Source organism: Pimephales promelas, chromosome 4 (genome assembly GCF_988280905.1).
Source record: "Pimephales promelas chromosome 4, fPimPro1.hap1.1, whole genome shotgun sequence".
In the NCBI taxonomy this organism is placed as follows: domain Eukaryota; kingdom Metazoa; phylum Chordata; class Actinopteri; order Cypriniformes; family Leuciscidae; genus Pimephales; species Pimephales promelas.
The window spans coordinates 9,784,319-9,808,081 of record NC_142772.1 but is presented as its reverse complement, the minus strand read 5'-3'; the positions used below and the strand labels follow the sequence as shown (position 1 = coordinate 9,808,081).

Here is a 23,763-nt window from a genome sequence, read left to right as displayed (position 1 = left end):
AAGAATTTAAACAAATGTACACAGGAAGATTCGTCGTCTTTTGGGAGGTGATGGAAACTAAAGTCGTTGGCAGGAACACTCTGATTTCGTTTTCGGCTTATGTTCAAAACCTCTATCTTCAAAACGATCACGTTTAAGCCACTGAATTAGTCCAGTTATACATACAACCGCGAACAGCACATGTTGTCCCTGAGCTCCGTAACGGCATCTCTCATAAAGATTTGCGTCTTTAAATAGTAAAATAATTCTCCGAAAAACAGCTAGCCTCTTCGCTAACTAACACACAAAATACCATTGGAATGCTACTTCCGCCGCCTTATCGGAAGTTTCACCCACTTTATTTTTTACAGGAGCGCCCCTTGGAAACTTGTGGATACATTAAATATAAACTATCCCTTATCAAATGGCAGTTGATTCATTCAAGAGCAGCGAGTGATTTTATATTTGTCTTTTGTTGTTTGATTAACAATGACTGCAGCAGATTTATTAGTCTGCTGAAGAGCTGCACACATCCAATATAGTGTTACATGCATGTATGCATTTTCTTTCACAACGGTTTACATTCCCTTAAAACATAATTGACTGTGTTAACGAAGATTCTTACCAAAATGGCATTTCCACATATTTGTGTATAGGCTATTTGACCATGTATCTGAAGCACACCGTATACTTAGCTTATGCATGTTCCCTTCAGTCACAAAGCGCGCACAGAAAGCCATGTAGAGAACAGAATCTCTTTCGCGAATTTTGATGTTTTATATCACACACTCCCCCAGTTTATCAACAGTAGCCTGCATTTTAAAACACTCACATACGTATTTGGCTGACTTGGATGTCAAGTTTATGGAGGAACGAAAGTGCACTGCCATGAAGGAAAGGAATGTGCGCTGGACGGAATATGGCAGCGGCATACTAATCGTTTTACATTAATTATCTTATTTTTGAAAAAATCAATTATGATTAAATGCACAGCCCTATTATATAAAACAAATTAAATATTAAAATATGAGAGAAAAAAAAAATCGAACAACAAACTCACAAACATCTAATCATTACAGAATACAAGCAAGAACAAATCAAACACATTCTGATCAATTATTCTTAAAAATATCAACAAATCAGCATTATAAGTTGTTGCTGTTAATAGTTATTGGTCTCTATGAAAAATAAAGAAGGACTATAATAATATTTTCTTTATGTTTACGAGCACTATAATCTCTGAACAAATGAAACACATCAGTTTAACAAAAAGAATAAAGGCATAGTTACTTTTTTGTCCATTCTTCTTTGAATTTTCGGTCTACATCATCGTCTCTGTGTATCAGAATGATTGATCATGTCATTGCACACATATATTTAATTTGTAGAAGACATGATGAAATATGTGTGCATTCACGGTGCCGTTTCATATTTGCAGCAGGTGAGTATGTGAAATATGTACATAAAAACTTCAAACACTCTTGCTCCGGTGCAGATATAAACTGATATCAGGAAAAGAGGCAAAGAATCTTTTTTTTATTTGTGTTTTTTTATAAATCAAATGTAAAATTCATCCCCCAGTTATTCCTACACTTAATGTTAAACATTTTCCTGTGAAATAAACCAAATACAATTTTATTTTGTATTTTTGCATTATCAAATGTAATTAATGTTGTTAAAGCAAAGTACAAATCTAATCAAGTAACTGTTTTACTGTAAATTTTTACACTTATTCCAAAATAATAACTGAAGGAAGTAACAATTTAAAGGTGCTCTAAGCGATGTCACGTGTTTGTCTTTGTCACATACAGCAAACATCTCCTCACTATCCACTAGCTGCCTGTCCCCTGAACACACAATAAAAAACGCGTTTTCTGTAAACACCCCAGGCTCCACAAACGGCAACAAAAACAAACTGGGGCAACCCACAATACGAAACATAAACAGTGCTCCACCCAATAGAGGGAATGCATTGACGCCGCTTTCCCGCCAGAACAACCCCCCTCAGCCTGACTGAATGGCAAAAGATCTGCTGCGTGACTGGATTTAATAGAGGAAAATGCGAAAATGCGACTAAAACGAACAATTTTATTAATTTAAACTAAACGTTGGACTCAATATAGTGTTCCTTAAAACTTACTAATAGGGTTGGGTATCGAGAATTGAGTATCGATTGGAACCGAGACTAACTTTTCGTTTTTCCCGGAATCGTTCAAAAGTTAAAATTTCGATTCCTAGTTTCGATATTCACAGTCCGCCGAGCGGAAGAAGAAACGCTGAACAACACCAACGAAGAAGCGTCTACCGGAAGTGTTGGCATAACCGCGCGAGTCGAACATGAGTACCTTACATCGGCGATCCAAAGTTTGGCTTCACTTTTCTAAAAATAACGAAATCTCAGCAAAATACAAAATTTCTGACAAAAGGAGTATTTTTACAGAAGGAGTATTTCCTTCAGAAAGGCTGTTGGTTAGCAAGGTTAGCTACATTTTTTTGACCCTGCCTCTTAAAAGAATCGAAATCGAGAATCGTTAGGAACCGGAATCGAAACAAGGAATCGGAATCGGAATCAGAATCGTTCAAATTCAAACGATACCCAACCCTACTTACTAAATATCCAGTGATCCATGGATATTGACATGCAGCCATGAATCGTGTTGCCTGACATTTATGTAAACTTGCCTGATTTCGACAACGGGGAAATAAAAGCAATATAGACCTAAAGATGAATCAAATTTGCCTGTGAACGCTTTATATAAATACAATATAGGTATATCAGTGTTATATAGCCTATGTATCATCATGTCGTCCACGTCCAGCCCTAAAACGTTATAGTTTTTTTGTTTGTTTTTTTCGGTCAGTGTTTATTAAAAACATCCAATGATGCAGAATATGCAATGATAAATATTTAATTGATGAGTTGTTAATATATATAACAATACAAAATATATGGGTATGGTTTTACACCTAAATTCAGCATATTGACAAAATGATAACTGCAAATCCACCTTTGCTGACTGGAGTCCAGTTGTTTCTGTGAATTGCATCGATCAATTTGCTCCTCTTTCTATAGCAGTCTGTAAAAATATACCTCTGATTTTTTGTCAAATCTAGTCAATCACAAAGCTCTTTCCCACTTTATATGTGTTGTGTTTGTTTTTCGCGATGAAAACAAATACAGCCGCTCAGTCTTTTTGCCACTCATTGTGAGTAACTGCAGGCACTTTGGCCGACGGTGACGTCACGCGCATTCCCTCTATAACCAACAATATTATATTAGGATATTTTTTTTTAAATAAAAAAATAAAACTAAAACCCAAGATTGGTCAGGACTTGTAGGCTATTTGGTAGCCTTTCACTGTCTTATTTGTCACAGTCACTCACTATCGGATTTATCCGATGTCTTACTAAAATACTGTGAATTATCATAATGTGTGTAAAATACAGAGTTTTTATTTACACACAAATAAATAAAAGCTAATCAAATTTTCTCTGGAAAACAGTTTGTTCATGTCTTTGGAGTCCTGGAGCACAGGAATAAGCATTATAACTTGTACAGAACCAAAACTATTTTCATTTTTCCAAAAGAAGTCCAGGCGTTTTGGGCCTCATGAAATTCACTGGTGCCAAGCCTCAAAACAGTTCCTATCAGCAATCACACAGAGGGCCACATCACAGGCTTTGCATTTCTATTTTATTTATTCTTTTATTTATTATATTCTTTTTACACTTTTGCACTACATTTATACTACTATAATACTTTTTTACAGTAAAAAAATAAATGGCACTTCAGCTGGGTCTATCCTGGTAATCCTGTCAAAAAGCTCTGTTCTCCTGAAAATCCATCATCCTGCATGCCATCAAAAAAGGCCAGCGCTCAATTTACATCCATTTTTCTCAGTGTTTCTCAGTGAAATGCGGGTCTCTCTCTCTCCACTATATCAGAGCTTGGTTCATGCGTAATGACGCACACCAATGTTGACGACGGATCAGCCTGTAATTGGTCAACAACCATCAGATATCCAAAATGGCAGCTAGCATCGAGCTAGCGGCAAAAATGACGGAAAATTTATAAATTATGGACATCAAGTGGACCAAACTTGGATTTAAGTATTTGGATTTATTGCTGAAAAACTCGAAATGATGCACAAGTTCCAGGCTGGATAGAAAACCTTCTGTAAAGGTTAGAAAGACACCCCCGTGATGGCTAGCTCGTTAGCTTTCTGCTGGAAAAAACGGTAAGAAAATCGATAAATCTGTCATCGAATAACATAAATATTTATCAGAGGTTCCATGTGGCACCGTCGGTCTCTGGGGGTTAAGGGGGAAGGACTGGAACGTCTCTAACCATGTCGGTAACCAAAGAGTTGATGGACTCCACTGACTTCCATAGTATTTTTTTTCCTTACTATGGAGGCCAATGGAGCCCATCGACTGTCTGGTTTCCGAAATTCTTCAAAACATCTTCCTTTGTGTTCAGCAGAAGAAAGAAATGTATACAGGTTTGAAACAACTTAAATGAGAGTATATGATGACAGGATTTTTTTTTTTTTTTAAGTGAACTATATCTTTAATTTGCACATGCCCACCACAGCACCTCCCCTTGACCAATAGCAGTGTGATTTGATGAGGAGGGGCGTATTAACACACTCAGGCACTTTCAGCAGCACCACCACCCATGTCCGATAACACTTCTCTGAACACTGTGCCATGACGTATTATAGTCGTAATTTAATCACCAGTAGATAAAATCAGCAAACACAAAAATACACTATGAGGAGCAGTATGAGTTTATTATTTCACTAAATAAATGATGTTTGTTCACAAAGGTGCATACAAACAGCAGATTTGCCAGAAGTGTCTGCAAGTGGTTCAGTGTCAAAGGTAGCAACATGTTCCCCAAACCAGTGTTTCCCATCCCAACACTGTTCCTGGCGGCACACCAACACTGCGCGTATTCTTTGTCTCCCTTATCAAACACACCTGATTCAACTCATCAGCTCATTATCAGATGGGTTAAAGGGTTAGTTCACCTAAAAATGAAAATTCTGTTAGTATTTACTCACCCTCATGTTGTTCCAACCCCGTAAGACCTTCATTCATCTTCGGAACACAAATTAAGATATTTAAGATATTAAGATCGCTCCTGCATACTAGTCCATATGCTTCTTAAGGGAATGACTCTTGCTGGCATCGACAAGTCATTAAAGACATCGTTAAAATAGTCCAAGTGACTACAGTGGCTCAATTTTAACTTTATCAAACGACGAGAATACTTTTTGTGCGCAAAAACAAACAAAAATAACGACTTTATTTCAACTATTCACTTCCTTCTCCATGGGCCTGTAGTCAGTTAACGTAGTGTGATTGCGTAAAGCAACGTCGCACGTAGGCTCACTATTGGCCGACGCTGGTCATGTGTGTGATGCGTGTGACGTACAATAACAGAAGCTTACGCTATTAAACTAGTAACCTGACTCGCGCAGAGGGAGAAATAAACTAATAGTTGAAAAAAGTCGTTATTTTTGTTGTTTTTTTGCGCACAAAAGTGTTCTCGTCGTTTGATAAACTTAAGATTGAGCCCCTGTAGTCACTTGGACTATTTTAACGATGTCTTCAATGACTTTTCGATGCCAGCAAGTCATTCCCTCAAGAAGCCTATGGACTAGTATGCAGGAGTGATCTTAAAATCTTAAATATCTTAATTTGTGTTCCGAAGATGAACGAAGGTCTTACGGGGTTGGAACAACATGAGGGTGAGTAAATACTGACAGAATTTTTTATTTTTGGGTGAACTAACCCTTTAATGAGCTGATGAGTTGAATCAGGTGTGTTTAAGAATACGCGCAGTGTTGGTGTGCTGCCAGGAACAGGGTTGGGAAACACTGCCCCAAACTAAAGCGGGCAGTAGACAAGTTAAATTATTTTTCATAGCAGCAATAAAACACAAATAGAATAATAATAATAATAGAAAGTGACTTTCGACCTAAGTGGCAAAGACCCATGGCTTTGTGGTTTAATGGGCAGTTTTATATCAATCAAATGTCTCTGATAATCTATCGACAAACCTATACATTGATGTGAGGCAGTAATAATTTAATGTGCAGTCACGTAACAATCAACTTTTAGTAAATAAATTATTGTAATGCATGGCAACGATTTCCTTTACACAACATGGCAGCTTGTAAGGCTATATTCATGTTAAAAATAATGAATTATATTTATATAAAGTTGTTTGGATGAAAACAATTTCAAAACAACTACACACAACAAAAAATGATTTTTGTATACCACATATACCACAAGCTTTTAGAACAGTTTGTAACTTTTAACATTACAATTTAACCATTTAATTTAAAAGTATGACAACTACTAAATAAACAGCTGTGGAACATCCTGCAAAAGTCATGTTTGAACAGGTTCTAATCGATTTTTTTTCATCTATGTTCTCCAGGTCTGATTCAGGCTCAAACTGATAAAGCCTAGTTCACACTACGTGATTTTAAGCCCGATTTAAGCCCGATTTGCAAATCGTTGAGTCGCCGACAAGTCAGGGTGTTATCGCGTGCAAATCGCGGGCGATTAGCGGACGATTAACGCTCGCCAATCCATTAGTGTGAAAGAGCCAACAACGCACCAAAGACAGCTCGCAGACACCTCGCAGACAGGTCACCGAGCTCAGAAAAATATCTAGCATGCTAGATATCTCGAGCAGTCGCGCGACTCAATCTCAGTGATGTCATGAGTACAGCCAATCATAGCAACGCATGGGTTGAGGACACCAGGTAAATCTTACTTTTTCTTTTCTTTTTTGCATTTTTTTTTTCTCAGAGCAGATCATCGAGCAAACAGTGTGCAGCACTAGTTTCTGTCTGACGTCCATATTCGCGTGTTGTGTTCTTCTCTGCAGTTTCGCGTCATTTCTGGTTCGTTTTATTGCGTGGTTTTTCGTGACAAAACATGGTTTCTAGACCAGATAGAATCGTGTTGTTGTCAACTCGTTATTTGTTTGATTATTTTCAGGATTTAGACCGTACTATAGTACTGAAACAGCTCTCATTGAGTCACAAATGATATGCTCTTATCATCCGATCGTGGTTGTATCTCTATGTAGTGCGTTGTTAACTCGTGTAGTGAGTTACCTCCTGTTGTGGATCAATCACGTTGTGTTGTGTGGTGTGAACAGCTAAACAACTTGAACACTCATGATTTCACTGAGAGCAAGTCATGTAGTGTAAAACTGCACAGTTCAGCCCGACATTTTAAAATCATGTAGTGTGAACTAGGCTTAAGGTAACATGTTTGACATTTTTACAATATCTTTCAGGGCAACGTGCGATAAGCTGCTGTCCAATCACAACACAGGTGTGATTATAATAATTATCATCCCATTAAACACAGGTGTGATTATAATAATTATCAGCCCGTTTTTTTGGACCGTAAAAACAGCGGTATGCGGATAAGTAAATTGAGTTTTTTACACTCGAAACACGAACACATGTTATATTGCACACTGTAAACACAATCAAAGCTTCCAAAACACATGAAGAACGGAACCTTTAAAATACTAAAATAACTAAAATCTCTCTCAAAAATCACACACCAAAATTAGGATTTTATGTCAAATATGATTAGATTACACTGAAAATATATTTCAATTAATTAAATTAAAACATTAGTATTATTATTAGCCATTAAAATGACCTCATAAAACGTAAAAAAGAAAAATTACATAAAAGAATTGTTTTGCCAAGAATGCCAACAGTCCATTAAACTACCACTACTGCAGTGCAGAATGCATAAAACAGTATTCCTGAAGCATCACACACACACACACACACAACACCGCCCATAATGACATGTCTGTGAGAGACCCGAGTGGGCATAGAGATGCAAAACACTGCCACGCCTGGCACTGCAACCGAAGTTAACCAAACACAGAGAGGCGCTTGTGCACATTTTCACACAGCAAAGAGATGAACCCAAATGAACCTTGATGGACATAGTACTCAAGCCACCACTTTGCACAACGCCTCCGTCACACATAAGCTAACAAATGTAATCACTTATTGAGACAACCAGTACTAGTCTTATCAGATCTCAAGCACCAGATACAGAAAGCGTGATACAGACATGGTGAAAGTGGACATCCATGTCACAATAACTGCAAACGAAGAGCACAAGGCATCTCTGACCTTATATTGAGCAAGGCCCCGTCCAGGCTGTCAAAGCCCATCTCATAAGTGCTGTCTGAGCTGACGGAGGAGGGGGAAAGGGAGCGTGGATTGTCCTCCATCTGCAGGTCCAGCTTCCCTGCGGTCTCATCCTCGGAGTTATCCTCGGACACAGAGCCCACAATGAAGTGAGTGTGCAGTGCAGCCACGGCTGGAAGCTTCTTCTCGGTGGAGTCCTGCTCTGCCATGGGTAGGCCACGCTGACAGGCTGCAAGCACTATGGGAGGGAGAAAAAGATCCATTTGTTAGCATTCAAGTCTTTAAAACAACGCAAATGTTACTACTGATTTCTTAAATAAACATATTTTTTTCCAATGAACATATGACAAAAAACAAGGATAATGTGATGCAAATGTGTATCTTGCATAGTCACAATGTAAAAAAAAAAGAAAGAAAAAAGCAACAATCAGTATTTGGACTAACTCTTTACAAAGTAATTAAGTACTGTAATTAAAAAACTCAAGTAAGGGATTACTCTTATATTACACTTAATTAAATTAGTTATTTCTGATGTAATTGCATTACATACTTAAGAACAATTCTATAAACAATATTGGATTTAAAATCTTATGTTAAAGTGTATGTATTTTTTTTTTAATAATATTCTCCATTTAAATACTTTGGTGAGTTCAAAAATAGTTCATGGAATTTTATATTATTTAATTGAAAGAGCATTTTCATGTCTATTCTTGCATTGGTTGATATGGGATTTAGAAAATAATTAGCAATAAGTTATTCAATACTTTTTTAGAGAGAGTAATTAGTACTGTAATCACTGTTGAATATGCTATTAATATCTAGCTAGTAATGAGGCTAATTACTGGTAGCAACACATTTTTTTCTTACATATTTTGACATACAGCTTACTGAAACAGATTATCAAAAAAAAGAAAGAAAAAAAGTAGGGACTCTGGACTTAGTTTGGGGCGAGGACTCCATCAATTGTAAGAAAAGCCGATGTTTTTTTTTTTTTTAAAAAAACTAAATGATTGGAGAAGTCAATTTTTCACCTGATTTTTTCATTTTAAAAAATTACAAGCGCAAAAATGTTCTTACCTTAAACAATACAGTGCATAATACAATGCATTTCGAAAATAGATTTTCAGATTCAGATTTCCAATTCATATCAAGTTTAATAAAAGCAAACTCACTATGACAGATCAGGTCTTACTGAATGTACTGGTATCACATGGTAATATGGTATTTTTATATGTATCGGAAATGAATGATTACAATATTCATTATTTTTTGATTATCATTTTTGGTCATTGAAGTGGCATTGTGAGTTATTAAATACAAGATATGACTGACAAATAGGTGACCATGTATTCTCTTGATTCAACAAGGAACATTCAAGAAATGCATGTTGGAACTTGCTTTTACATTCATGAAATATGTGCAACAGTCACTTTCCAAGTCATGCTTTACTAGAAAAGAAACAAGTGCAGCAGTAATATAAGACAGTCCTATAAATAATACCATGGTACTAGACCATTGTAATTGAAGTCGCATGTGTACTATTATAGTATTTATTATTAGTTTGAATTAACTTATTTTTATATTTTATTTGTTTCAGTTTTTGTAAGTATGTTAAGAGCTTTTGTCATTTTTTTATATTTCTGTAAGACTTTACAATAAGGTCATAATAGTTAACATTAGCTAATCTGCTAATGCATTAACAAACATTAACAATCAGAAATACATTTCTTACAGTGTTTAAGTCTTTGTTAACATTAGATAATATAATACAACTGTTTATTGTTCGTTCATAAGCTCAGGTCCATTAAATAATCTTAACAGATAACTTTTCATTTTAATCATGTATTAGTAGATGTCAGACTAATAAATGCTTCTTTTATAAGCATTTTTTTTTTAAACCCTGGGAACTTTATCTCAGCTTTTCGCCAAGACGACATTTTTAAGTTGTCCATTTAATATTTATATTTTACTTTATCTCAATTAATGTAAATTTTAATAGTTTTACTTAACAACATTGACACTACAAATATCATGACTAGTACTACACAGCATCACAATATTTACATAGAAGGTTGTAAAATAGTACAGGTAAAATGATGTACTTCCTCCAAGTAGTATGTATGATGTACTTCCTCCAAATAATGATATGTTTGGTACTTATTTGTAAGTGATGCTCTGTGGACATAGTATCATATTGTTGTTTTAGGTCTCGTACTATGTCATTAGAAATAACATGGCAACCAAAGCACCATGGTGTTATCGTCGGCTCCCTAAATTTCACAAGTACTGTAACAGTAGCGTTATTGTGCGTTACCCATTTTACGTTTGACTCCATGAGAACCTGTCTGATTACTGTACGTTAGCTTGTTTTAACTTAACTGCAGGACAGACATGTGAAAAGAAATATTACCTCATCCAGCCTGATGAACCTGACGAACGAGTCTCAGAGCATCGCGGACCCTAAACCATGTCTAACACTCCCTTTTAACTATCTAACACTTCGTTACATTTAGAGCTCATTTGCACTCGTGGCCCATAACCAGTTGCCTTTAATCAGTATGATAGTCATAATATTGCCATCCTTCAAAAATCTGAATTGCCTGTCTCAACTTAAGTTATATACTGATGCAGTATCTGTTGAACCTAGCACAGATGCTAAATCAGCATGCCATCACAAACACTCCTGCCTTCTGATCTGCGTAGGTTCGCCAGCCAAAGTCGCTGTTGATTTTTTATAAATCCATCTAGTATGAGCAGTGTCATGTACAGCACTAGTTACCAGGCACTCGCTCCCAGTAATAAGCTTAGCCTTATGTACTCACCGTGAGACAAGAGTCTGCAAGCAATTCTGGTGCGTGTAAACGGACGTTAGAATATCGATTGAATGAATTCCCTCCTCTTAATGGAAGGCCATCTCCTCTCTGGTGATGGCTAATAGGCTATATAGCAGCATAATGGTACAGGCTGTGTAGTTCCAGCCTCTTTGACAGCAGCATCACGGTGGTGTGATGCGAGGGGGGGTTACTTCTGGACGTCGTCCTTTGACCTCACCGATGCAACCACTCACGCTGCATCAGTGGACCAATCGTATTGCGCGCCTTGTTCGGGGCGGGTTTACGCATGCAAATAATTGGGACGCTTCGTTAGACAGACACGTGTTTTGTGTCTGTTGACTGTTCTTAGAGATACTTTTGTTGCTTCAATTAAAACAGCAAATAAAAACGTGGATGTAGAGCGTTAATGTATTTGGCTTTAGACATCAATGTCTGAATGTCTGAAAAATGAAGAAAAAACATATTTATGGCTAAAGCATTTTTAAAATTATTATTTACACGTTTTATTATTATTATTATTATTATAATTAGGCTTACGAATACTCGTGATGACATTTTCCCTAAAATGCCTAGTTAGAATAGTTTTGAGAGTGTGAAAGTAAAAGAAGCTGTTAAAGTGAACTTGTGAGAAGATTTTGCTTGTTTGGGTGTGAGAGTTTACTTGCTGTGTTGAGTGTAACTAATTACTAAGTAATTAGTTACTGTAATTTGATTACTTTTCCCTTGAAAATGTAAAGTAAGGGATTAGCTACTCTTCATTTATCTGTAATTTAATTACAGTTACTTCTGATGCAATTGAGGTAAATACTGAGATCAATCCGATCTCACAGCGATTTGTATGCATTTTATGAGGTGTCTAAATTGTCCGACCGCACTCGTACAAATTCGTATGAATTATTAAAAAATATGTATGAAAAAAGTGTGAAATGTCATGAGATCAGACACAAAACAATAGTGGGTTTAACATCAAAATGTATTGTCTGATTTTAAAAAGTTTATTTTTTTATAATGTAACCTTCTCCACCTTGGTCAGTTTAAGGATAATTCATGCAATTATAGTATTTATTTGAAAGAATTAAAACAGATTCAATTACTTTTTTTAGAGTAACTTACCCAACACTGTTTACTTGTTTGGTGTGATGACCAGTGCTTGAAGGGCCACTTATATATTTTACATACCCTTCTATATACCCTCACATCAGTGAGATGAGGGTAGCCTAGTGAATTAAAGGTGGGGTAAGCGATCTTTGAAAAACGCTGTTTGAAAGTTGGTCGAACCCACACAGCTACATGTAGCCAATCAGTAGGGTGCATATACGATTGTGGAGGAGAGAGAACTATCAAGAAGGAGATTTGAAGAAACGCTGCAGAAAGAGAGATGGCTGAGAGAGACATTACAAAACAGAAAAGCTCATATCACTGGAAAATTAAGGTTTTGATTAGGAGCTGTAGGGCCCACATTAAGAAAAGCTTTCCAGCGCTAGAGAGAACGCAGTATCGAAGGCCTGAAAACAGATGTGGAGGTTGCTTTGTTTCTGCAACATATGTGAGTAACTGGTTTTGAGTATCATTGTCTGGAGCTGCTGTACTGTTGGCAACTAACAACTTACGTATTGTGATGTATTATTTTTTTTATTTATTTTTTTCTTCCTTGTTGTTGTTCATTATCACTGTATTTTCCGTGAAGCACTGTTTTATTGCAGTTGCTACGATAAATATGGTGCGATCAAGTCCTTCTGGGGAAGTTCGTACGTACGAGGTGGGAAGTCGTGTTTACGACGGCAGTGCGTTCAAGTCACTTTCGTCGGAGGAAGATGGCGGAGTACTGTCTCTTAATTAATTACACAAAAATACTGTAAGGATCTTAAACTCTTGTTGTAGAAAATGAAGAAGAAATGTGCATTGGATGTACTTTCTTTTTTGTTTTTAATGAATTTATGAAGCCACTGCCAACTTTATTGTTACATGTTGCACTGTTATATTATGATGCCTTCATATTCTGTGCAGGCAATTCATTTAACTGCGATGTAAATAAGAAAACCTTGACAATATCACTGCATAATATTAAAGTTTTGTGGTATTCCGCCATGTTTCTCAGTGACACGCCCACAACTCAGAAAGATCCAGGCTTATAGAAAATCCTGAGCTCCCGTATTTACGACATTGTGGTGGCGTTCAAGTGCATTCAACTCGTAAATACGATCTATACGAGATGACTTGAACGCACCAATAGACATCCACTGTTGCATTGCGTGTTGACTGATGACTGCTAGAGAATGCAGTGTTTACTTTTAGTAGGGCTGTCAAAAGATTAATCGCGATTAATCGCATCCAAAATAAAAGTGTGTGTTTACATAATATATGTGGGTGCACTGTGAATAATTATTCTGTATATATATAAATACACACACATGCATGTATATTTAAGAAAAAAAATATTATTTAAATATAAAATATTGATATTTATATATAACATCAATTATATATAAATCTATATACAGTATATACATGAAAATATTTCTTAAATATATACAAGCATGTGTGTGTATTTATATTTATAAAATAATTATACACAGTGCACCCACATATATTATGTAAACACAAACTTTTATTTTGGATGCGATTAATCACGATTAATCATTTGACAGCCCTACTTTTTAGCACTCTTGTTAGTGCACTCGCCTTGTATGCTAGTAATTGCGGTTCAAGATTGAGACTCGGAGCACGGCGGTTAGGATTGGAGGGTGAGCTTTGGAGGTGGAGCAATGAAGAGAGGGAGGTGTTTGTTTGGGTTGTTTTCAAATATCAACAATGTTCAGCAACAACTTTGAGAACATACTGCACCTTTAAACATGCAACATGATACATGATAAATATAGTAAATGTAGCATACTACTGCTTAAAACTGCTTTGCTGGAACTGCCTGGTCCTGCTGATTTTCCTTATCTGTTAGGAAGACCAAGCCCTTCCTATTGGTGCATGCTACACAAATCCTAAGCCTTTTGTTCTATCCAGACTGGACTATTGTAATGCTCTTTTGGCAAGCCTTCCAGCATGCACTGTCAAACCTCTGCAACCGATCCAGACTTTGGGAGCAAGAGCCGAAGAAAGCGAATGTGCGCTGGTTGCCAATAGCTACTCACATCAAACTCAAGGCACTGATGATTGTCTACAGAACAACCACTGGCTCTGCACTCCTATTCCTAAACTCACTAGCTTGCATTCTGCAAGTGAATGACGCCTTGTTGTGGTATCCCAGAGAGGCACAAAATAATTTTCACTGTCTTTTACCTTGACTGTTCCCTGTTGGAATGACCTAACTCAACCCAAGCTGCTGAGTCTTTAGTCGTTTTATGAAAAGGCTAAAGATGCATCTTTTTCTTCAACACTTGACCTACTGTATTAATATGAATGCTTACTATTATACAGCCCCTTCTCATCCCAAGGCGTCATACTTACACTTTTGACAATGCGTATACATCCAACGCATATGGCAACCTTTAGCGTCAATATAATGCTGCGTTCAAGTCATCTCGTATAGATCGTAATTACGAGTTGAACGCACTTGAACGCCACCACAATATCATAAATACCAGTGGGGAGCACGGGATTTTCTTTAAGCCCCGATCTGTACGAGTTGGGGGCGTGTCAGTGAGAAACGTTCATTCAACGTCTGTTGACGGTAAATTTTAATTGAATTTCAATGTTTACTCATTGACATTGTAAGGCCTTTTCATTTATAAAGCAAGCTCTCTGCACAAAATATGACATCATTGTAATATAAAAATTATACCTAATGATAGTTAGGGGCCAAGCACCGAAGGTGCAGAGGCACCTATTGTATCTGTTGGTTTTATTATTAGGGGCCAAGCACCGAAGGTGCAGAGGCACCTATTGTATCTGTTGGTTTTATTAGGGGCCAAGCACCGAAGGTGCAGAGGCACCTATTGTATCTGTTGGTTTTATTAGGGGCCAAGCACCGAAGGTGCAGAGGCACCTATTGTATCTGTTGGTTTTATTATTAGGGGCCAAGCACCGAAGGTGCAGAGGCACCTATTGTATCTGTTGGTTTTATTAGGGGCCAAGCCCCGAAGGGGATAGCCCCTATTGTATCTGTTAGTTTTCTTATTATTATTATTATTATTCTTCTTCCGCCAATGTAAGTCTATGGCAGCCCTATGAACCGTAAGTAGGAAAATGATGAAATTTGGCACACTTGTAGTGATGGTAATTATTAGTAATTGGTCCAATTTTTGACCCTCTAGGACCAACTCTATAGCGCCACCACCAGTTCAAAAATTCAACATTGAAATGGTTATAACTTTTGAACCCTTTGCTCTAGAGACATGAAACTTAGTACACCTGATTCCTCTCATCATGCTGATCACAACCAATACCTTACATTAAGACCCCGCCCATTACAGTAGAGGCCATTTTGAAATGTACAGTATTCAGTTTTTTCCCTACTCCTCCTTCAAATTTTGTCCAATTCTGTCCAAAATTTGCTCAAATGATCTTCGGACTGAGCCGCACAGAAATGACTGAACCGATTTTTTTTATTCATCTTTGTTCAAAAGTTATGGTGTCGCAAACTTAACGAGGTCCACCCAAAATTGCCTAAGAGGCTGTATCTCGGCCAAAATTGAATCAATCGAAACGAAAATTGGTACGCTTCATCGGAAGCATGTTCTGAGGATCCATACCAAAGTTGGGAATAGCGCCACCTACGGGTCATGAGATATGAAAAATTGCTATTTTGGCCAATAACTTTTGAACAGTTTTTCAGAAAATCATAAATGTGGTATCTATGGATTCTTTGGATCATGCCGAATCCGTGGATATCGATTTTGCCATGATGGGCTATACCTCGTGTCCGCCATTTTGAATTTTGTCATAATTTGCAATATCTTTAAACATCTTTGAAATTTCTTGACCAAATTGGGCATGGATCATCATTAGCATGCCCTGAAGGTACATGAGAAGTTTTATCACAGCGCCACCTAGTGTTCCAAAGTTATAAGGTTTTTTTTAAAGATGCTTATAACTTTTGCAAATATTGTTCAAAATGTAATTTCTTTATGTCAAAATGTTCCTTGGCTTATAACGATTCCACCGATGTCTCATTTTTCATTTTCCAACAATGTGACTGTCCGCCATATTGGAGCAAATGAAAAAACATTTTTTCGCTACTCCTCCTGCAAATCTTGCTCGAATTTGTTTAAAATTTTGTCAGATAATCTTTGGACAAAGCCGCACAGAAATGACTGAACAGATTTTTGATATTCGCTATCGTTTGAGAGATATTTGCCTCCAAAGTTGACCTAGCCTGTGTTTGTTGACTTATGCTAGTTAGCTTAGCATAATGATTGTTTAGCATGCTAACCAGGTGCCATTCTTTTGAATGCGCCTCTTCAGCTATCAGGATAACCATAAGCTACGTTATCATTGAGCTAGCTTAGCATGCTAATCGAGTTAACATGATTTTGTGTGCTTATTCTTATACTGAAGGCTCTCCTCTGCAGCTTAATTATTTGCGTCTTCTGTGTGGCGCAAGCTGCTAAACCACGTGTCACGAATCCCGAACCATTGCGGTCGTGGGTTCGAATCCTGTGTGGCACATGCCCAGTCCGCAAGAGGTACTGTGGCCTTAAGTGGTAGAAAAGTTGTTTCAGTTCTAGACATGGTGTCTGTCTGAGAAAGGACTTCCAAAAATATAACATGCAGCAAATTTATATATTAAAAAAATCTAAATTTTGAGGTTATTTTCACTTGTACTACTGACCCAACAGTTTTTTTTTTTTCAAATGTCGGAGTTGCTGCTGCTTCCGGGCTTGGCCCCTGCATTGCTGCTTGCAGCTATATTTATTATTATTATTATTCTTCCCGGTGGAAGTCTATGGCAGCCCTATGAACCGTAAGTAGGAAAATGATGCAATTTGGCACACTTATAGAGATCATCATGAAAAGTAATTGAGCCAAATTTTGAGTCCCTAGCCCCAACTCTATAGCGCCACCACCAGTTCAAAATTTCAACATTAAAATCGTTGTAACTTTTGAACCCTTTGGTCTAGAGACATGAAACATAGTACACCTGATTCCACTCATCATGCTGATCACAACCAATGCCATACATTAAGACTCCGCCCATTACAGTAGACGCCATTTTGAAAAGTACAGTATTCAGTTTTTTTGCTACTCCTCCTTCAAAATTTGTTCAATTTTGTCCAATATTTGGTCAAATGATATTTAGACTTAGCCGCACAGAAATGACTGAACAGATTTTTTTTAGTTGTCTTTCTTCAAAAGTTATGGTGTCGCAAACTTAGTGAGGTCCACCCAAAATTGGCTAAGAGGCTGTATCTCGGCCAAAGTTTGATCAATCGAAACAGAAATCGATACACTTTATCAGAAGCATGTTCTGAGGTGTCATACCAAAGTTGGGAATAGCGCCACCTAGGGGTCATGAGATATGCCAAATTGCTATTTTGGCCAATAACTTTTGAACAGTTTTTCAGAAAATCATAAATGTGGTATCTATGGATTCCTTGGATCATGCCGAATCCGTGGATATCAATTTTGCCATGATGGGATGTACCTCGTGTCCGCCATTTTGAATTTTGTCATAATTTGCAATATCTTTAAAACTTTTTAAAATTTCTTCACCAAATTTGGTATGGATCATCATTAGCATGGCCCAAAGGTACATGAGAAGTTTGATGACAGCGCCACCTAGTGTTACAAAGTTATAAGGTTTTTTGTAAAAGCGCTTATAACTTTTGCAAATATAGTTCAAAATTTAATTTCTTTATATCAATATGTTCCTTGGCTTATACCGATTCTAACGATGTCTCATTTTTCATTTTCCAACAAAGTGACTGTCCGCCATATTGGAGCAAATGAAAAACCATTTTTTCGCTACTCCTCCTTCAGATCTTGCTCAAATTTTTCCAAAATTTGGTCAGATGATCTTTGGACCGAGCCGCACAGAAATGACTGAACAGATTTTTGATATTCGTTACCGTTTTTGAGATATTCGTCTCCAAAATTGACCTAGCCTGTGTTTGTTGCCTTATGCTAGTTAGCTTAGCATAATAATTGTTCAGCATGCTAACCAGGTGCCATTCTTTTTAATGGGGCTCTTCAGCTAACAGGATGACCATAAGCTATATTAGCATTGAGCTAGCTTAGCATGCTAATCACGTTAACATAATTTTGTGCGTTTATTCTTATACTGAAGCCTCTCCTCTGCAGTTTTGTAATTTATATCCTATGAGTGGCGCAAGCTGCTAAACCACGTGTCACGAATCCCGAACCATTGCGGTCGTGGGTTCGAATCCCGTGTGGCACATGCCCAGACCGTAAGAGGTACTGTGGCCTTAAGTGGTGGAAAAGTCGTTTCAGTTCTACACATGGTGTCTGTCTGAGAAAGAACATGTGCTTGTTGTACTTGTTCTGCTTGCAGCTTTAATTAGGGGCCAAGCCCCGAAGGGGATAGCCCCTATTGTATCTGTTAGTTTTCTTATTAGGGGCCAAGCCCCGAAGGGGATAGCCCCTATTGTATCTGTTAGTTTTCTTATTATTATTATTATTAGGGGCCAAGCACCGAAGGTGCAGAGGCACCTATTGTATCTGTTGGTTTTATTAGGGGCCAAGCACCGAAGGTGCAGAGGCACCTATTGTATCTGTTGGTTTTATTAGGGGCCAAGCACCGAAGGTGCAGAGGCACCTATTGTATCTGTTGGTTTTATTAGGGGCCAAGCACCGAAGGTGCAGAGGCACCTATTGTATCTGTTGGTTTTATTAGGGGCCAAGCCCCGAAGGGGTAGCCCCTATTGTATCTGTTGGTTTTATTATTATTATTATTATTATTATTATTCTTCCCGGTGGAAGTCTATGGCAGCCCTATGAACCGTAAGTAGGAAAATGATGAAATTTGGCACACTTATAGAGATCATCATGAAAAGTAATTGAGCCAAATTTTGAGTCTCTAGCCCCAACTCTATAGCGCCACCACCAGTTCAAAATTTCAACATTAAAATCGTTGTAACTTTTGAACCCTTTGGTCTAGAGACATGAAACATAGTACACCTGATTCCACTCATCATGCTGATCACAACCAATGTCATACATTAAGACTCCGCCCATTACAGTAGACGCCATTTTGAAAAGTACAGTATTCAGTTTTTTTGCTACTCCTCCTTCAAAATTTGTTCAATTTTGTCCAATATTTGGTCAAATGATATTTAGACTTAGCCGCACAGAAATGACTGAACAGATTTTTTTTAGTTGTCTTTCTTCAAAAGTTATGGTGTCGCAAACTTAGTGAGGTCCACCCAAAATTGGCTAAGAGGCTGTATCTCGGCCAAAGTTTGATCAATCGAAACAGAAATCGATACACTTTATCAGAAGCATGTTCTGAGGTGTCATACCAAAGTTGGGAATAGCGCCACCTAGGGGTCATGAGATATGCAAAATTGCTTTTTTGGCCAATAACTTTTGAACAGTTTTTCAGAAAATCATAAATGTGGTATCTATGGATTCCTTGGATCATGCCGAATCCGTGGATATCAATTTTGCCATGATGGGATGTACCTCGTGTCCGCCATTTTGAATTTTGTCATAATTTGCAATATCTTTAAAACTTTTTAAAATTTCTTCACCAAATTTGGTATGGATCATCATTAGCATGGCCCAAAGGTACATGAGAAGTTTGATGACAGCGCCACCTAGTGTTACAAAGTTATAAGGTTTTTTGTAAAAACGCTTATAACTTTTGCAAATATAGTTCAAAATTTAATTTATTTATATCAATATGTTCCTTGGCTTATACCGATTCTAACGATGTCTCATTTTTCATTTTCCAACAAAGTGACTGTCCGCCATATTGGAGCAAATGAAAAACCATTTTTTCGCTACTCCTCCTACAGATCCTGCTCAAATTTTTCCAAAATTTGGTCAGATGATCTTTGGACCGAGCCGCACAGAAATGACTGAACAGATTTTTGATATTCATTACCGTTTTTGAGATATTCGTCTCCAAAATTGACCTAGCCTGTGTTTGTTGCCTTATGCTAGTTAGCTTAGCATAATAATTGTTCAGCATGCTAACCAGGTGCCATTCTTTTTAATGGGGCTCTTCAGCTAACAGGATGACCATAAGCTATATTAGCATTGAGCTAGCTTAGCATGCTAATCACGTTAACATAATTTTGTGCGTTTATTCTTATACTGAAGCCTCTCCTCTGCAGTTTTGTAATTTATATCCTATGAGTGGCGCAAGCTGCTAAACCACGTGTCACGAATCCCGAACCATTGCGGGCGTGGGTTCGAATCCCGTGTGGCACATGCCCAGACCGCAAGAGGTACTGTGGCCTTAAGTGGTGGAAAAGTCGTTTCAGTTCTACACATGGTGTCTGTCTGAGAAAGAACATGTGCTTGTTGTACTTGTTCTGCTTGTGGTCCCTTTTAGGGCTTGGCCCCGCAAAGGCTGCTTGCAGCTTTAATTAGGGGCCAAGCCCCGAAGGGGATAGCCCCTATTGTATCTGTTAGTATTCTTATTATTATTATTATTATTCTTCTTCCGCCAATGGAAGTCTATGGCAGCCCTATGAACCGTAAGTAGGAAAATGTTGAAATTTGGCACACTTGTAGTGATGGTAATTATTAGTAATTGGTCCAATTTTTGACCCTCTAGGACCAACTCTATAGCGCCACCACCAGTTCAAAAATTCAACATTGAAATGGTTATAACTTTTGAACCCTTTGCTCTAGAGACATGAAACTTAGTACACCTGATTCCTCTCATCATGCTGATCACAACCAATACCTTACATTAAGACCCCGCCCATTACAGTAGAGGCCATTTTGAAATGTACAGTATTCAGTTTTTTCCCTACTCCTCCTTCAAATTTTGTCCAATTCTGTCCAAAATTTGCTCAAATGATCTTCGGACTGAGCCGCACAGAAATGACTGAACAGATTTTTTTTATTCATCTTTGTTCAAAAGTTATGGTGTCGCAAACTTAACGAGGTCCACCCAAAATTGGCTAAGAGGCTGTATCTCGGCCAAAATTGAATCAATCGAAACGAAAATTGGTACGCTTCTTTGGAAGCATGTTCTGAGGTTCCATACCAAAGTTGGGAATAGCGCCACCTACGGGTCATGAGATATGAAAAATTGCTATTTTGGCCAATAACTTTTGAACAGTTTTTCAGAAAATCATAAATGTGGTATCTATGGATTCTTTGGATCATGCCGAATCCGTGGATATCGATTTTGCCATGATGGGCTATACCTCGTGTCCGCCATTTTGAATTTTGTCATAATTTGCAATATCTTTAAACCTCTTTGAAATTTCTTGACCAAATTGGGCATGGATCATCATTAGCATGCCCTGAAGGTACATGAGAAGTTTTATCACAGCGCCACCTAGTGTTCCCAAGTTATAAGGTTTTTTGTAAAGATGCTTATAACTTTTGCAAATATTGTTCAAAATGTAATTTCTTCATATCAATATGTTCCTTGGCTTATAACGATTCCACCGATGTCTCATTTTTCATTTTCCAACAATGTGACTGTCCGCCATATTGGAGCAAATGAAAAACCATTTTTTCGCTACTCCTCCTGCAAATCTTGCTCGAATTTGTTTAAAATTTTGTCAGATAATCTTTGGACCGAGCCGCACAGAAATGACTGAACAGATTTTTGATATTCGCTATCGTTTGAGAGATATTTGCCTCCAAAGTTGACCTAGCCTGTGTTTGTTGACTTATGCTAGTTAGCTTAGCATAATAATTGTTTAGCATGCTAACCAGGTGCAATTCTTTTGAATGCGGCTCTTCAGCTATCAGGATAACCATTAGCTACGTTAGCATTGAGCTAGCTTAGCATGCTAATTGCGTTAACATGATTTTGTGTGCTTATTCTTATACTGAAGGATCTCCTCTGCAGCTCAGTTATTTGCGTCTTCTGTGTGGCGCAAGCTGCTAAACCACGTGTCACGAATCCCGAACCATTGCGGTCGTGGGTTCGAATCCTGTGTGGCACATGCCCAGACCGCAAGAGGTACTGTGGCCTTAAGTGGTGGAAAAGTTGTTTCAGTTCTAGACATGGTGTCTGTCTGAGAAAGGACTTCCAAAAATATAACATGCAGCAAATTTATATATTAAAAAAATCTTAATTTTGAGGTTATTTTCACTTGTACTACTGACCCAACAGTTTTTTTTTCCAAATGTCGGAGTTGCTGCTGCTTCCGGGCTTGGCCCCTGCATTGCTGCTTGCAGCTATTAGCAATTGTTATTGTCAAAATAACAATTTGCTCATTCTTCCGCCAATGGAAGTCTATGGCAGCCCTATGAACCGTACATAGGAAAATGATGAAATTTGGCACACTTGTAGTGATGCTAATGAATAGTAATTGGACCAATTTTTGACCCTCTAGAACCAACTCTATAGCGCCACCACCAGTTCAAAAATTCAACATTGAAATGGTTATAACTTTTGAACCCTTTGCTCTAGAGACATGAAACTTAGTACACCTGATTCCGCTCATCATGCTGATCACAACCAATACCTTACATTAAGACCCCGCCCATTACAGTAGTGGCCATTTTGAAATGTACAGTATTCAGTTTTTTCGCTACTCCTCCTTCAAATTTTGTCCAATTTTGTCCAAACATGCGCTCAAATGATCATCAGACTGAGCCGCACAGAAATGACTGAACAGATTTTTTTTATTTTTCATTCTTCAAAAGTTATGCTTTTGCAAACTTAACAAGGTCCACCCAAAATTGGTTAAGAGGCTGTATCTCGGCCAAAGTTTGATCAATCGAAACGAAAATTGGTATGCTTCATCGGAAGCATGTTCTGAGGTTCCATGCCAAAGTTGGGAACAGCGCCACCTATTGTTCCAGAGATATCATTGTTTTTTGAAAAAACGCTTATAACTTTTGCTAATATTGCTTGAAATTTGATTTCTATATGTCAAAATATTCCTTGGGTTATGCCGATTTCAACGATATCTCATATGTTACTTTTGAACAATGTGACTGGCCACCATATTGGAGCGAATGTGAAACAGTTTTTTCGCTACTCCTCCTTCAAATTTTGTCCAATTTTCTCCAAACATGCACACAAATGATCTTCGGACCGAGCCGCATAAAAGTACTGTTCCCGTTTTTTTTGCAATATGGGGAAAAAAAAGTTATGATGTCGCAAAATGAACAAGGTTGACCCAGAGATGGATCAGAAGCTGTAACTTGTGAACAGTTTGTCACAAAATCATAAAATTGGTATCTATTGATTCCCTGCGTCCTGTCGAATCCGAGGATATGCATTTTGCCACGATTGGATGTACCAAGTCATAAGATACATTAGAACTGAGCTAGCTTAGAATGCTAATCTGGATAACATGTCATGGAACTTTTTTGTGAATCATTCTCACACTGAACCCTCTCCCCTGCTGCTTTGAAATTCACAACCTCTGAGTGGCGCAATATGTTAAACCATGAATCCCAAATACTGAACCACTCTGGTTGTGGGTTCGAGTCCCACGTGGGGCGACTTTAAAATTGTGTAATAAGTTTTCATTTCAATTCCTTCCTGCTCTGCACTGCTGTTTGTGCTTAAATGCTCACTGTGCTTCATTTACATGTGTATTCAATTTGTGCTGTTTTTGTTCTTGCTGCTCTGCACTGCTCTTGGTGCTTAAATGCCTGCTGCACTGCAGTACTTGATG

General features: G+C 37.7%; 1 protein-coding gene across 13 annotated transcripts in view; it reads right to left on the bottom strand.

Annotated features, from left to right (window-relative positions):
- acaca (acetyl-CoA carboxylase alpha) overlaps positions 1-10,881 on the bottom strand; it is a 100,776-nt gene extending 89,895 nt beyond the window's left edge. For all 13 annotated transcript variants that reach the window (XM_089129922.1, XM_089129925.1, XM_089129923.1 and 10 more), the window contains exons 1-2: positions 10,862-10,881; positions 8,175-8,430 (exon numbers count right to left, since the gene is read on the bottom strand). In XM_089129922.1, the coding sequence (XP_088986048.1) occupies positions 8,175-8,401 (227 nt within the window). In that variant the 5' untranslated portion in view covers positions 8,402-8,430; positions 10,862-10,881. The remainder of the gene's footprint in view (positions 1-8,174; positions 8,431-10,861) is intronic.
- Between the last annotated feature and the right edge of the window lie 12,882 nt (positions 10,882-23,763).